At 40.9% G+C, this 14401-nt stretch overlaps 2 protein-coding genes across 2 annotated transcripts in view; one reads left to right on the top strand and one right to left on the bottom strand.

The window, feature by feature from the left end:
* LOC6593802 (discoidin domain-containing receptor 2) overlaps positions 1 to 14401 on the bottom strand; it is a 151779-nt gene that overhangs the window by 42328 nt on the left and 95050 nt on the right. The gene's annotated exons all lie outside the window — the stretch shown is intronic.
* LOC6593801 lies at positions 75 to 858 on the top strand. The gene has a single exon (XM_002019232.2). The coding sequence runs from the start codon at positions 170 to 172 to the stop codon at positions 536 to 538; it is 369 nt and encodes a 122-aa protein (XP_002019268.1). The 5' UTR covers positions 75 to 169; the 3' UTR covers positions 539 to 858.

The following is a 14401-nucleotide window of genomic DNA, read 5'->3' as shown; positions in this document are numbered from 1 at the left end:
GATCCGAGATGCCCTTTTCTTTGCTTTTCGTCTCATAAGAACTGTCATTCGATTACACTATCATTTTCCGTTAGAATTTTCCCCCTTCCCCCCACCACAAAAACAACAACACCGTCACCCATCAAAATTCTATTGTGAATATTCCCATAAATTCTACAACCACAAAAATATGGATTATTTGGGATATGTGGCAAAACGCACTGCCTTTTTCCACCGCGAACTCCGCTCGGACTTTGGAGACTTCATCAGGGCCGCCGCAAGCATGGCCGTTGGGGTAGTGCTGGGATGGATCGTCGGTCTCCTGGCGCTGGGCATCTACCAGTTGGCACTGTTTCTAGGAGCCAAACCCAATGACTTGCCCGAACCATCGGATGAAAATATCGATGCGGATCTGCAGGAAGGGCTTCTGACGGTGGATCCAAGGGAACGGCGGGACGATAGATGGCTGGAGGCCTACTGGGAGGCCCAGTATCAGCAGCGAAGAGTGCAGCTTCGACAGCAGGCGGCAGCAAGGAACCAATCAGCCGCGTCCACTTGAAAGTATCTTTCAAGCTCGCTCCTCTCCAGACAGTCTCGAGTGTCATCCACAAAAAAGCATGAGAAAGAGAGGGAGAGAGAGAGAGAGACTTTCTTTCCTTTGTTCCTGCTGGCAAGAAGACTCCACCAACGAAATCATTAGCACAATTTTCACCATCGATGCGGTGTCATGCAATGGCTTCAAGATTCAATTGCCCTTCGAGGCACAGTGCCCCTCCCCGCCTCCCCGCCTCTCTCCATCTCGCCTCCGCCGTGTGGTCGTGTGTGACGGCCGCCCCGGGCTTCAAATATTTAATAAACCATATCTTTGCTTTTTCCTTATTTTCGACTCTGGCTCTGTTTTTGATTTTCACACACAAATAACTGGAGGCTATTTTCCGGCTCCAATTTTATATAAAATATGGAATAGAGATTTCCTGGAAGAGGAGCGCAAAGGTTGAAGGTCGCGACTTGGATTTGAATTTGAGTTCAATTTTTGAGAAGTAGAATTACGACAGGCATTCAGAGGCAGAGGGAATTTCGAATTTGAAGAGATGCACACGAAATTCTTTACTTTCGTTTGAACATGAATAGAATAGCTTTTAGAATTTTTATTATAGAATTTTTTTAGTTGTCATGTAAAATGGTAACATCTTTTACATCATTTTTTTTTGGGTGCTCTGATACTCCGGTTGTCACGAATTTTAGTACGATGGTAGCTCTACTTTACTTTATACTTTAGTATATTTTGGTATTTTTTTTTATATATTTTAATTGTCTTTAAATGAATTTCTAGTTTTTAGAATTTGATATTTTTATAGAATTTTAGTATATTTAAATATTTTCCTTTAGTATATTTATTTCATTTAACAAATTTCTTGAATTGTAGTATTTTAAGAGAATTTTGGGGTATTTTAGTATGTTAGTTTATTTTTAATATCTTTATTTTGTTTAATGAATTTCTTTTTTTTTTTTAATATTTTAGTATCTGTCTTATGTTTGGCATTTTTATTGATTTATTAAAGTTTTCGTTTATTTAAATATTTTCTTGTAGTATTTTTATTTATTTTTTTATTAAATATCTTGTATTTTAGAATTATAATATTTTTGCACTGTTTTTATAGATTTTTGGTATATTTTAGTATTTTGATTTATTTTTAATATCTTAATTTTCTTTAATTCATTTGTTTTTACCATTTTAGTAATTTTAGTATATTTTTATTGATTTATTTGTATATTTTATTATTTCAGATTTAATTTTAAAGAATTGCAAGCATTTAAGTTTATTTTTGTTATTTTTTAGAACTCGAATTTTTGTATATTTTTATATTTTCCAATTTAAGTATAACACTTCCTTGTTTTTCTTGATTTCTGCTCTAACATGGAAGCATACTATACGAAAGGACATGCATCCTTCCGGTGTATGTATAACAGACCCTTGAACGAATTCAAAATACCCTTGAATTCTAACGATTACCGCATACATCAAGAAAATATTGATTGATAAAAGATACTTGTGAATCTTTGCAGTTGAATGACATGCACTCAAAACGGCACCCATGAATGCATTCAACTTGCAAGCGAGTCATTGAACCAGCCCAACCCCTATGCATCCCCATGCATCCCTCTCCCCTCAAGCCCTTCATTAGCATTGAGAAAGGCACAGCGAATCGAATGGCAAGGCGGAGTGGAGTGATACTTCAAGCCCCAAATCAATGCGAGTGCCAGACGACATGCCCGATGGATGGATAGCGATTGCTTTTCACTCCCTGACTTTTTTCCCCAGTCGTCAATATATGCACTCGAATAACATAGCGCCCCTAGAGCGCGAAAAATTGCAAAAGCAAATGAAATAATATTTGTGATGCTCAAACAGAGACACAAAAAATGTAACCATAAAGAAGTGCAGCACAAGGTAGAGAAAATTGTTGGGAAATAAAGGAAATTGAGAGGAGAAAATTCTACCAAAATCCCAGAATAGGGATAGCTCTCTGAATCTTTAGAATAGAGTAACGAACAAGTTCCCAAAATATAGATATTTAAATCTTCCACAATCGCGAACATGGAATGAAATAAATTCCCAAAAAAATGCCAACTTTTACCTCTCTGAATGTCAAAGTTTGAGCCCTCCTTAAAGTTTCGCTGCCCCTGTTTCTGGTTCGGTTATTTACTCCGTTAAGCACATTTTAATTTCCCCCAGGAAACGGCGGCTAAGTACGCAATCAGAAGGGCAAAAAACTAGCCATAAACTGAATTTAGCCAAAAAGATTCTCCCTCGCCCTCACCCAAAGGGTGTCATTTTGCCAAAACGCAAAATATTTGCCCAGAGAAAAAAGGAGGAAGCCAGACGCCATTGGTGTGGTGCAGGCCAGGAGTAGGGCCAGGACCAGGACCAGGACCAAAGGTTGAGTCAAAGGACAACGTCTTAAGTAGCAGAGGAGCGTGGAGGCATGGAGACAATTTACAGGGGGCGCGCCCAGAGTTGCCAGAGTTCATAAACTGCATGGAACGGCGCTCGATGAAATGAGAAACGATGAAGCGGTACGCGATGATGCCTTTACACGATGGGGTTTTTCTTGATGGTATTCCCATGGAAATTCAGTCATAATCCGACTGATTATTTTCCGATAATACTAAAATAACACTGAAAGACTAAAAAATACTAAATTAACTCAAATTAAATTTATTGAAATTATAATTAAAAAAATACTTAAAAATACCAAAAATACTAAACATACTAGAAATTGATTAAAGAAGAATTAAAATACGGACATGATAAATATACAAAAATATACCAGAAATTCTCTAAATACTATTTTCCGACAATACTAAAAGTACTGAAATGCTAATTTAAGTAGAACTTCATTAAAATTAATCTAAAAACACTTAAATACTAGTTTTCAAAAATACCGAAAAATACTAAACATGCTAGAAATTGATTAAAGAAGATTAAAAATACTGACTTAACAAAAATACTAAAATATACCAGAAATATTAAAAATACTAAAAGTTATTTCAAAAAGGGAATGGCTTCATTTCCCTTACTGAATCAATAAATTGAATAAAACAATGAAATCATGGAAAATATCTGAGAAGTATAGGATATTAAAAATCTCTCATCGGTGGAAAATGCATCGTTTACATATATTTATAGGAAAAGGGGAAAAAAACCCAATGAAATGAAATTTATTTAGGTAACAAAATTGCGTGACACATCCAAGGATGGGGCCTGTGCCTCAAGTCTAGGTCTAAGGAAGCCTCAGTAAATGGCAGTCGGCCAATGTGGCCGCATTCGCCGACTATATTAAAATGTTGTCATCCCAAAACACAAGCTCCACGGGGGAGGAAGGGGAAAGGGATAGTCAGGGAAAGGGACAGGGACAGGGAGCTAAGGGATAGATTGGTTTTGTCGTCATCGTCATCGTCTGGCGCAACGAAGCAACAAATAGCCAAAAAAACAACAAAAACAACGAGAAAACGGCCAAAGTTTCAGCGAGTGGCGGGAAAGTCGAAAGTTTTTCCCTGCGCTGCCAATGCAAAAACGAAAAACAACAACAACAAGCGACGGTGGAAAATTAAGTTTCTGCGCCGCTGCCTTGGCAAAGGAAAGGCCTTTCGCCGAGCGGCGTCGTCAGACGCGGTCAAATTAAAAGCGCATTGCAAATAGCAGTAGAAAGAGCAGAAAGTACCCTGTAGTGGCGGAGTAGCTGAGGAGAGCCTCAATAGTTCAGAGAATATGTAAAATATTTACTTACACTTTTTCTGGAATAAATCCCAACAAAAATTAAGACTTGGCATTCGAAAACTTACCTGTAAAGAGAAGAGAATATATATTTATAGATTAGCAATTGAAAAAAGTATCCTTATAAGCCTAAAAGTCCTTAGAAAAACACAAGAAATCTATCCCAATTCACAGTTAAAAGTTATATGCCCCTTGAGTACAGGGTATCAATGGAAATGTAGCAACGTTTTTTTGTGCCAGGGGTGCGGGGAGTACCTAATGCAAAGCGGCGACTCCATCCAAAGGATGTCTCTGCACTTTTATTGCTTACACGTTGGCCTCAGGGCGAAAGGTGCAGAGGCAGAAGAAGGACTTGGAGACAGGTGCAAGAACCTGCAACGGAACTAGCAGAAGGAGCCCCAGAAGGAGGCTAGAGAGAGGGGAGCACCAGCCACAGGAAGACCTGGAATCACAAGCAGGCGATGAGGCCTTCCCAGTATTTGCCCCATTTGTTTGACAATGTCGTCCATAAAGCGACATTTTCTCCCCCCTTTCAATGGTCTGTCGTTTTTATTGCTTTTCCCTCTCTCTTCAAACCCTTGCCTGCTGTGCAACCCACTGCGTATGCGTGTTTTTTCATCCGTATTTTGTGTATCTTTGCATTAATTTTCAAATATTTCCACCGTTTGACTGCCTCTTTTTGTGACTTTTGTAAATGGCAAATTTATTTATAGGTCTATCCGATAGGCATCGCTCTCTCTCCTCCAGGAGCAGGGGTGGCACTCTGTGGGGCTTGGGGGCTGCACTTTTATGGAGTTTGCTTTGGCTGCAAGCCAACAACTGTTTGGTGCCATTAGGAAGTTAAGGACTCGGGGAATAGGTCTTTAATGAGTTGTTGTTTAGCCAAGGAAATGCAATAATTTTATTGGCAGAGGATTAAACATGTAAGAGAATGGGGAACTATGGGATCAAATGGGTTGGATATCATATAAATATTGCAGAAGAGTCTTATAGCTTGATCTTCGGGCAAATAAGTACTTTTAAGAGTCTTCTACTAGCACTTCTTTGCAGATCTTATTTATTTTTGGAGTAATATTTTGAATAGCATAAATTTTCCACCTTGATTTCGGTTTTTTATTAACATTTCTTGGTTTTTCTTTTCAGGATCTGATGAAAAAACTAAGCATTGACGTCGCAGTCGCCAAAAATATATATTTTCGAAGGTAAGTCATTCATTCATTAGCATTTCAACCAATTTCAGCCCTCTCTCTCTCTTCATTATTTCCTCTTTTAAATGTTGATAATAGTCCCCGATATTTCCATATATTCTTATTTGTTTCCCGCACCCAAACACTCCATAATTTTTTTGTTGTTGGCGCTTGGAAAAGTTCAAAAATGACAGTGCAACAGAGTCGTCATTGCGGCGACTCCTTCGTTGGCAATGCCACAATCCATCACAATCACAAAGCCAAATGCGGGAAGACAGAAACATTGGAGCAGAAGATACTCTCACACACACACCCAGAGAGAGAGAGAGAGAGAGAGGACACAGATACATCGCAGCAGCAGCAGCAGAAGCAGCGGCAGCATTCAGTCAGCCAGTCAGAGTCGGAGCGGGTCTGTCTGTCATTCAGCAATAATACCACGAAACCACGGAAAACGCCTCCTCACAACTTTGCCGCCCCCGAAAATGTGTCCATATAAATGGATGTATGGCTGCGATCTCTGGGGCATGGGGCATGGGGCATTGGGGCATGGGGCTGGCGTTGGTGGCAGCTCGCGGGCCCAGACGTCGGCTTACCAACCACATTTGTCATTTAAGCTCAAACCAAATGTAATATGAAAATCGGCTGCATGAGTGGGGAAATGTCAACGGACATTCTGTGCAGTGTGGCGGAGGCAGTGAGGCAGTGGCAGTGAGGCAGTGGCAGTGCCACTGCCAGTGGCAGAATCGCACATACGCCATCATCTGGGGGATCGCTATGGGGGTGGCACGGTGGTTTCGGCTGCTTTCGGATGCTTTCGGGTGGTGCTGCGGTGTGGTGGCTTTTGGTGGTTTTTCACTCTGTATTGTGTGGAATATCCTGTCAAGCTAATTTCCTTTGGGTGCTGCTGGTGCCGGCTGCCTGCTGCCTGCTGCCTGGCAGCTGTTTGGCAGCCCATTGAATCAATTCACCTGCATGCATAAAATATATGTATGTGCACGCCCCCTCTGCCACCCCTCGTTGACAAAAAATAAAAAGAAGAAGTAAAAACTTGTCTGCATATCGTGGATATATACGATATATGGCGGCGAACGGTGGCAAAATATTCCAAACATTGCATATTTTATAGTTTATTGACTGCATTTTGTGGCACCCCAAAACACACACACCAGGGGGGAGGGGGGGAGCAGGAGGAGGTTGCTGGCCCTTTGGGTTTTCTATTTTAACTCTTTTTTTTTTTAAGCAGATATTTTGTGGAGTTCTAGGGTGTGCTCTCTACCGCACTGAATGTTTTATATTTGACCTTATAAAGTGTGAGCGATGGGCGCCTGGGGTCAATAGGTGAACTATACCCTCGTTCTATGCAGAAATACGAATAGATTTTGCATTTTAAATACCAAAGAATACTTATTTTAGTACAAAGACCTTGATTTTTGGTAGAATAATCATCTTTTGGCTTCAAGTACATGATCTATCATAGAACTAGTGGAATACGATAGCATTTTAAACACCTAAGGTGTTTTAATAACTATTTTCTGGTTAAAAAAAACTCACGTAAGAACGACAACCATACATTTTGGTTCCTTTTTTATGAAAAAATATATCAAATGGGCTCAAATTCTCTACTCAACCGATCCACAGATCAGAATTTTCTTTTCTTTTAACTAAATAAAATTCACTACAATAAAAAAATAATAGAAACAATAAATAAATGCATAACAAAAAAATTAATAATAAATAAATAATAATAAACAAAATAAAATAAAAAAATAAATCAATAATAAATAAATAATATAAAATTATAGTTCAATAAAAAATAAATAATAAATATGTGATAAATAAATAAAAAAAAAATATAAAATAAATAAATCAAATAAAAACTTCCAAAATCTTAAAGATATCACTCTAGGTTCTTATATTTCCTTGTATAATAATATTGTGTACCTAAGCGATGAAAATCATTAAGAACCGGGGAATATAACCGAAGAATCTGGAAATATATTCGACTTAGCCTTGAAAAATAGTGTCATTTTGGAAAATTAAACGGATTTGCCTAAAATCTACAGATATTTTGAATAACATTTCAATTTGGGGAATGTTTTATTCCCATTATTTATTTTTTAGTTCCTTAGTCTGAATCGTACTGATTACAGAGTATTCTTTAGTCTTTACACACAGCACAGAGTATTACGACGCTGTTAGTTCTTGTTTTTTTGTCGCATAGTTGACATAAAATGAGCGCCATGTAGGTCGTTCCCAGCGGAGTACTCGCTGCTGCCCCCCCGCAACAGAACCTTCCCAAATGGAAACCCTCCTCTTGCTCCTCTTTCGGCTCTATCTGCCCTTTCTGCCCCTCCTGCTCGGTGTGTGTGTACACTCTGTATGCTCGTATTTGTTCCATTTGCCATTTACCACCTTGACTTGTTTGCCAATTGCAGCAGAAACTCTGCCACTCGTTGGAGCAACGGTAACGTGTCGCTACATTTGGGAATTGTTTTGTATTGCACGAGCAGCATGCCCGCCACCCCCCGGCCCATATTATCCATTCAAACAGGAGGATATGTAGGAGGATATAGGGATATAGGGATACATATATATGGTACATGGTGTGGGTGCAATTTACATGCATTGGAAGGGGTCAGGGTGGCTGCCCCGTTCCTGTTCCTCCAGTCGTGGGAATGGGGAATGGTGATTGTGGGGCAGGGTCTGCTCCTGTGTGGCATGTGTTATTAAAATTTATGTGCGAAAAAGGTGTTGAGAACCGGACATGGGACAAGAGTCGTGGGACAAGGGACATGGGACATGGGGACTCTGTGCGAAAGCATCTCTCAAATAAACAACAGAAAATACAACTTTTTGGTCACACGAAAGGGTTCGTTAACCTTTTAAGCAACGAAAATGTAAACAAAATGTGGAAAAATCAAAGAACAAAATGTGTACAAATATTTTGGAAATTCAAATTTATTGAAAATATCAATTTTTGTTTTTTAAATGGAAATTTTACCCCAAAGAAATCTCTAAATCAGATTTCATTTTTTAAAGGCAACAAAGTGGAGTGTCCTTGAAGGACCTACCCCCTCTACCTACGCTGGGTTCCTTCCTGCCTCAAGTTCTGTGTTTGGTTTTGGCATACAACAAAGAAAAAAAAACAAACACAAAAAAAAGGAAAAAGGAAAAAAGGAAAAGCTTAAAGCAAATATGACCGCCCTGTAAAGCCAGTGTAAATATGGTCAAGGATGTGTGCGATTGTACATGCAATGTTGGATCCCGAACAGAGGCCCCATATATACTCTTCGGCAGCGCCAAGGCTGAAGTTGTACCCAAAAAGGGGTAGGCCTGCTCCACAGGGGGGGTTTGTGCACTTGGGGGGGGGGAGGCAAAGCCGTCGAAAGGGCAAGAGAATTTAGTGCCATTAAATCATAGGTTTTTTTTCAGGATTTATGGATCGAAAGATACGCGAGAGAATGTGAGAGTCTTGCCATCATTTCCCCCATTTATTTATAGGGTATCCAAGTATTGTTGTAGCCCGGGCGGCTGGTGGGAGGGGGGCCGGGGCCGGGGGCCTACAAGTATTTGCATGTCTGCAATTTGTTGCATAGCTGCATTTTTGAGCCATTTCTGCTGCTGCCTTTCGAGTGGGGGGTAATTAAGAAAGCAGAAAAGCGAAAGGCCGCCCCAAAGGAGCCCATGAAAACAGCCAGAAGGAGAATGTCACTCGAGGCCTAAGCCTAGAGGCAATCCAGAGCCCAGGGGCTTGGGCAAATGCAGAGAAAAAGGTACAAGAACCTTCGGGCAGCAGAGTTTTATTTAAAATAAAAATACCATTAGCTGGACAGAAATTTAAAGATGCAGAAGAGGCTGCTCTCAGCTCTCTGCTCTCTGCTCATTTATCAGTGGCCAAACAGCAGCAGCAGACGACATTTTTCCCTTTGTTGGTCAGAAAGATAAGCCAGCAACAGGGGGGAGAGTGAAAGAGTGAAATAGAGAGAGAGAAAGCGTTATCCAGTTGCTGTTTACACCTGCTGCACATTTTCGGCTTGATGTTCTCAACTTTTCAGTTTACTTTTTGGATGTATGTGTATATTTTTGGATATTATAAACCCTTTGACATCCACTGGATGCTGGTGATGCTGCCAGGCGGCAGCCAGGATACAGCAGGCCACCGACTTTATCTACCAGTCCGTGCAACACACTCTGTGTGTCTCTGTGTTTCCTAGTTTTCGCCTGGTTTTAGCAGCAGAGAGCTGTCACTGTCAAAGTGACTGTCAACATGTCATTCAAAATGAAAATTAATAACAAAATATGCAAACGGACAACAGCGCCAACAGGGGTAACACTTCCAGGGCCAACACTTGCCACACACACACACACACACAGAGGACCCCCCACCCCCACACACACACACACCATCGCCTGCAAGCAATTGTCAAACTTTTGGGAGGCAAACAGCAGGCGCCACTAATCAATAGATCAGGAGGGGAAAATCCCTGGAAAATTATGATATGGAAAATGCAAAAATTTACAAGTTGAAAGATTGGAAAATTTGGAAAAAGGAGTGGCATGGAAGGGATTTTTTAGAGTTGAGAGATATGGAAACTAGGAGTAAAGGTTTGATGGCTGGGAGACATAGATATGGCTTTAATTCTATTTTTGTATTTTTTATTTATTTTTTTAATTATTAAGGCTTTATATTTTATTATAAAATATTAATACAATTTGTTAATTGCTTTGATTCTATGAATTTTAATTTTATTTTTTCTGCGAAAATATTCCGAAAAAAATATTCTTTAATGGAAAATTTGTATTTTTATTTATTATTTTTTTCTGCGAAAATATTCCGAGAAAAATATTTCCTTATTGGACAATTTTTTAATTTCTTGGAAACCCCCACAAATCTTTTTCTATCTTTTGTGGCGCCTTTTCAATTTGTAACTGAATTTACCTCAACAATCATCCTCTTCAGATGTGAGAGAAGGGCCACAAGAATGGCTGGGAGAAGGGGAGAGGGTATGGGAAGAGTGGGAAGGACGCTTCTTACATAAACCATAAATGATTTACATGCAGCGTCGCCGTCATCGTTGTTGCAGCTGGCAGCACTTTTATCAACATTTCCTGCCGACAAACAGAGAAAATGGAGAGGCGGGGAATGGCAGGGAATGGCAGGGGTGCGGGGTGGTGACAGGGAGAAACAGAGAAACTGAGAAACCGGATGAACGGAGATGCGGAGAAATGCTTCCATGTGAAGGAAGTTGAGAGAACCACAGGATATGGAAATACTCGTAAAACAGAAATGGATATACTGCAGGGGAGAGCGGAGAATCCTAGAGAATGCTGCCTCATGAATTGCGAATCCTTGGGCCCGAAAAAGTGTAATGCATTTTTCAGTTTGTGGTCTTTAAAATTGAGAGGAAAAAGAGCTGAAAAGTGGGATACTTTTGGGATGATTCTTGAAGGAAATTCTAGCTTCGAGAAATTTTTATAAAATTAAAAAAATGGGGTATACATTTTTTAAGTATTTTTTGGAAATATTTAAAGGTTTTTTTTGGGAGAAATTTTACTAATTTACTTTTTCTAAAGCCAGCATTGAAGAAAGTGTGAGAGGTAATGATGCTGTCTGCTCTAGAGTCCCTTTTCCCCCACAGACACCTCTCGATACTCTGGCACAGACCCTGCCCCTCTTCGCCCCTCTTCAATGTCTAGCGGGGTGTACGTTTACACTGTCCAAATATGCAGAAACCAAATACACTCTTCAGAATACCCATTGGATACCCAATGGCCCATCCCCCTGCCGCTCCCTCCCTTCTACTTTCTCCTTTCACCACTCACCCCTCTTTATATTGTATAACGATGCAGTTGGCTTCGTTTTTTGGTGCTTCTTGGCCTTTTTTTTTCTGGCGTTGCTACCAAACAAAACCCCTTATCAGCGAGCCATTTCCGCTCTCCTTTTGGCCATGAGTGTGGGTTAGGGATAGGGATGGGGGGGCGTTGCGTGGCAGCAGAAATTGTTTAAAAATAGTTCTGGCAAGTGGAAAACCTCCAAGAAGAGATGAAAATGATGGACAAGGATGGTACCCAAGGAAATCTCTCTTTTTTATTTTAAGAATTTATTTGAGGAGAAGGAGTCCTGGGGAGAGGTCTTCCCTGCCATATCCTCTCCCCTTTTTACAGGGTATTACCAAAAACCAAACACCATTCAATGTGAAAGCCAAGCCCCCCAAAAAGATATGAAATTTTCTGCTTCTGCTGCCGTTTCTGCTGCTGCTGGAGAGGGCCGCAAGAGGGGGAGGCGTGGGTGGTCTGGGGGTTGCCATACGCTGTTGTCATTTATTGCCATTTGCTCCTCAGTGCAGTTTTCATGTAATTTTCAAGTATTTTTTTCCACACCCCCCCATTCCCCCGTCCCCCATCTGTCTCGATCTCTGTCTCGGTCTCGGTGGCCTCTCTACTGGCAGCCGCAATGCAGCAAAGTTTTCTGGTCGTCGGTCGTCGGTCGTATCTGTGTTGCATTGCAACACACTCCCACACTGGCACATCCCTGGAGCCCTCCCCTGTGTCCCAGTGCTCACATCAGTTAAGTAAATAACATTTTTCGCACTCTTAGTCACGTTCCTAATCATTTTTATTTGGTAACTGTTTGGAAAATGTTTGCACTGCCAGTCCAGGAGGAGCTGTCACCTCCCCTGCCACACACACACACCCACACACACACACACAGATGCCACACAGATACCACACAGATACCCTGACAATATTTGTTGAAATGAGCTTTGGCACTAATATCGTTTATTAGCTTGGCACTTGAGTGTTTAAATGCTGAAAAATTGCTCGTGATAGTAGTAGTGGTTGTCCTTCGCTTGCAGGACACGACACGCCCCATCGAGAGGATGGGGGGTGGGGGGTGGCATGCCACGTCGTTGAGTTTAATTTGAAATTAGTTGAACACTTGCTAGTGGCTCGCTGCTCGTTTCCTACTGCTTTTTTTCTGCTCACCAAGCATTTTCTCTGAGCTCAAACAAGGATTTCCACTGCCGCCTGCAATCCACTTTTTGCGGTTTTAATAGGTCGTGGAAGCGAACTGAATAAAGCTGATGCGAGATCTTGGGGTAAAGGAGATTGTTCGTGGATATTTTGTGTGATTTTGAGGGAAAGATGGACAGAGACTAAGATCTTTGGAGAGCTTTGTGGCAGGATTTCGTCCAGAAACAAATTAATAATAATCATGAAAAACTAGTTCCTTTCTTGGAAACCCACATTCTCGCCGCCTGGAGATGCTTTTCAATTTAATTTCCTAACCAAAACTCAACATTGAGTGACAGACAGGCTGGAAAACAGAGCAATGCCATTGGCCAACATCTGTTTGTGGTCAAATGAATGCCTCCCCCCCCGGAGGTGGGGGCCTCCGTCACTTGTAAGCCTACAAAATATCTTAAACAATTGCAATCTGTGCAGAAATCTGACAAAAAAATTGTAAAATCAATGAGAAAATCGCTTCTTTCCTCCACTGAAGTGCCCTGGGAGTGCCCTGGGAGTCCCCTGCAGTGTCTGCATTTCTCAACCGAAAAGTCCTAGAAACAAACCACAGAAATTCTAAAAGGATTTTCGCATTTCAAGCCGACACTCGGAATGGCGGGGGTTTGGGGGGTAAATGGGAAAACATTTTCACAATATTTACAGGCCAGCAATAAACTCATTTCCCTTTTTCCTAAGTAGAATTTACAACCGAAAGACAATGCCACTTCCATGTCCACTTCCTCTTTTGACCAAAAGGACACACACACACACACACACACACATGGGAAGGGCCTGAAGTATTTCCCCCAATTCTGGTTTTTATCTGCGGCCCCTGCCAAAACATCTGTGGAGAAAGCAGCAAAAGCAGCAGCACATTAGTTAAGTATAAAATTTTAATTGTGAGTCCGAGGAGGAACAGTTTTCTGTCTGCTGTGACAAGTTTGTGGCCAAATTGTAGGGACAAGGGAACAAGGGGGCATTCCCAAAGAATGACTGGAAAATTGGTGCAAATTTGGCTTGTGGCCAAAATTACTTTACAGCCATGCGGGAGGCGGGAGGCGGCAGGAACAGAAAACAGTTGGGTAAGTGTGAAAATATGTGGGGAAAACTGAGTAATTTTATAGAACATTTCAGTAGCATTTGGAGAAAACCATTCCACTGCTCTACATCATATTTAACCTGTACCCCATTGTTCAAATGTGCACTCAATGTGGGGTTTTTCCTCTTGTGTGTGGTTTTCCTTTAGCTGGGGGGGGGGGGGGGGGGGGGGAGCCTGGGACTCGCTCACCTTCCACTGTCTGTGAAATCAAACATAGCTCGAAGGAAGCCCTTTCGATGCATGCCATGTGTGTCTCTTTCTCTCTCTCTCTCCCTACATATTTGTCCATGGTTATCCTTGGGGGTCCTTGCCTTTGTTTGCCTGTTGGCAAATGTAGCAGAAATCTTGCTGAAGTGAATTCAGGCTGAAATCTTAGTTAATTTTTATGGCAAATAGCAGAAATCTCTACCCTGCAGAGCTCCTCAGTCTTAAGGGATCGCAAATGCTAATTGCTGCTGTAAATTGGCCTTACTAAAACGATAATAGCAGGCTTTAGTTGGTGTCCCACAGACTCTGGAATGTGTTTCTGCAATTATGCATATAATTATTGTAGGCCGCAAATGGAAGTGCCGAAGGATTTCTGTGGTTATTGGACAGAAGAGTCGATTGAAATGCCGGAATAGATTTTGTTGGAATGCTAAATGAAAGATTCGATAGGCCAATGGATAATGTTCTTGGATTTGAGAGACAATTAAATTCCCAAAGCAGAAGATACCAGAAAATGGGAGAATTGTGTATACAAGACTGTAGACATAGAGTAAAAAGCCCTTAGATTGTCATATTTACACCTGTAATTAAATACATTTCTTATATATTTATACCAATCGATTTGCTCACAGAGAGAAAAAT

The sequence above is a fragment of the Drosophila persimilis genome, unplaced genomic scaffold, assembly GCF_003286085.1.
Source record: "Drosophila persimilis strain 14011-0111.01,24,50 unplaced genomic scaffold, DperRS2 tig00000191-arrow-pilon, whole genome shotgun sequence".
Classification (NCBI taxonomy): domain Eukaryota; kingdom Metazoa; phylum Arthropoda; class Insecta; order Diptera; family Drosophilidae; genus Drosophila; species Drosophila persimilis.
This window is presented reverse-complemented; position numbering and strand designations above follow the sequence as displayed.

What these genes read in the sequence shown, in the direction of transcription:
- LOC6593801 (XM_002019232.2), top strand. Translation starts at nt 170, where the DNA reads ATGGATTATTTGGGATATGTGGCAAAACGCACTGCCTTTTTCCACCGC.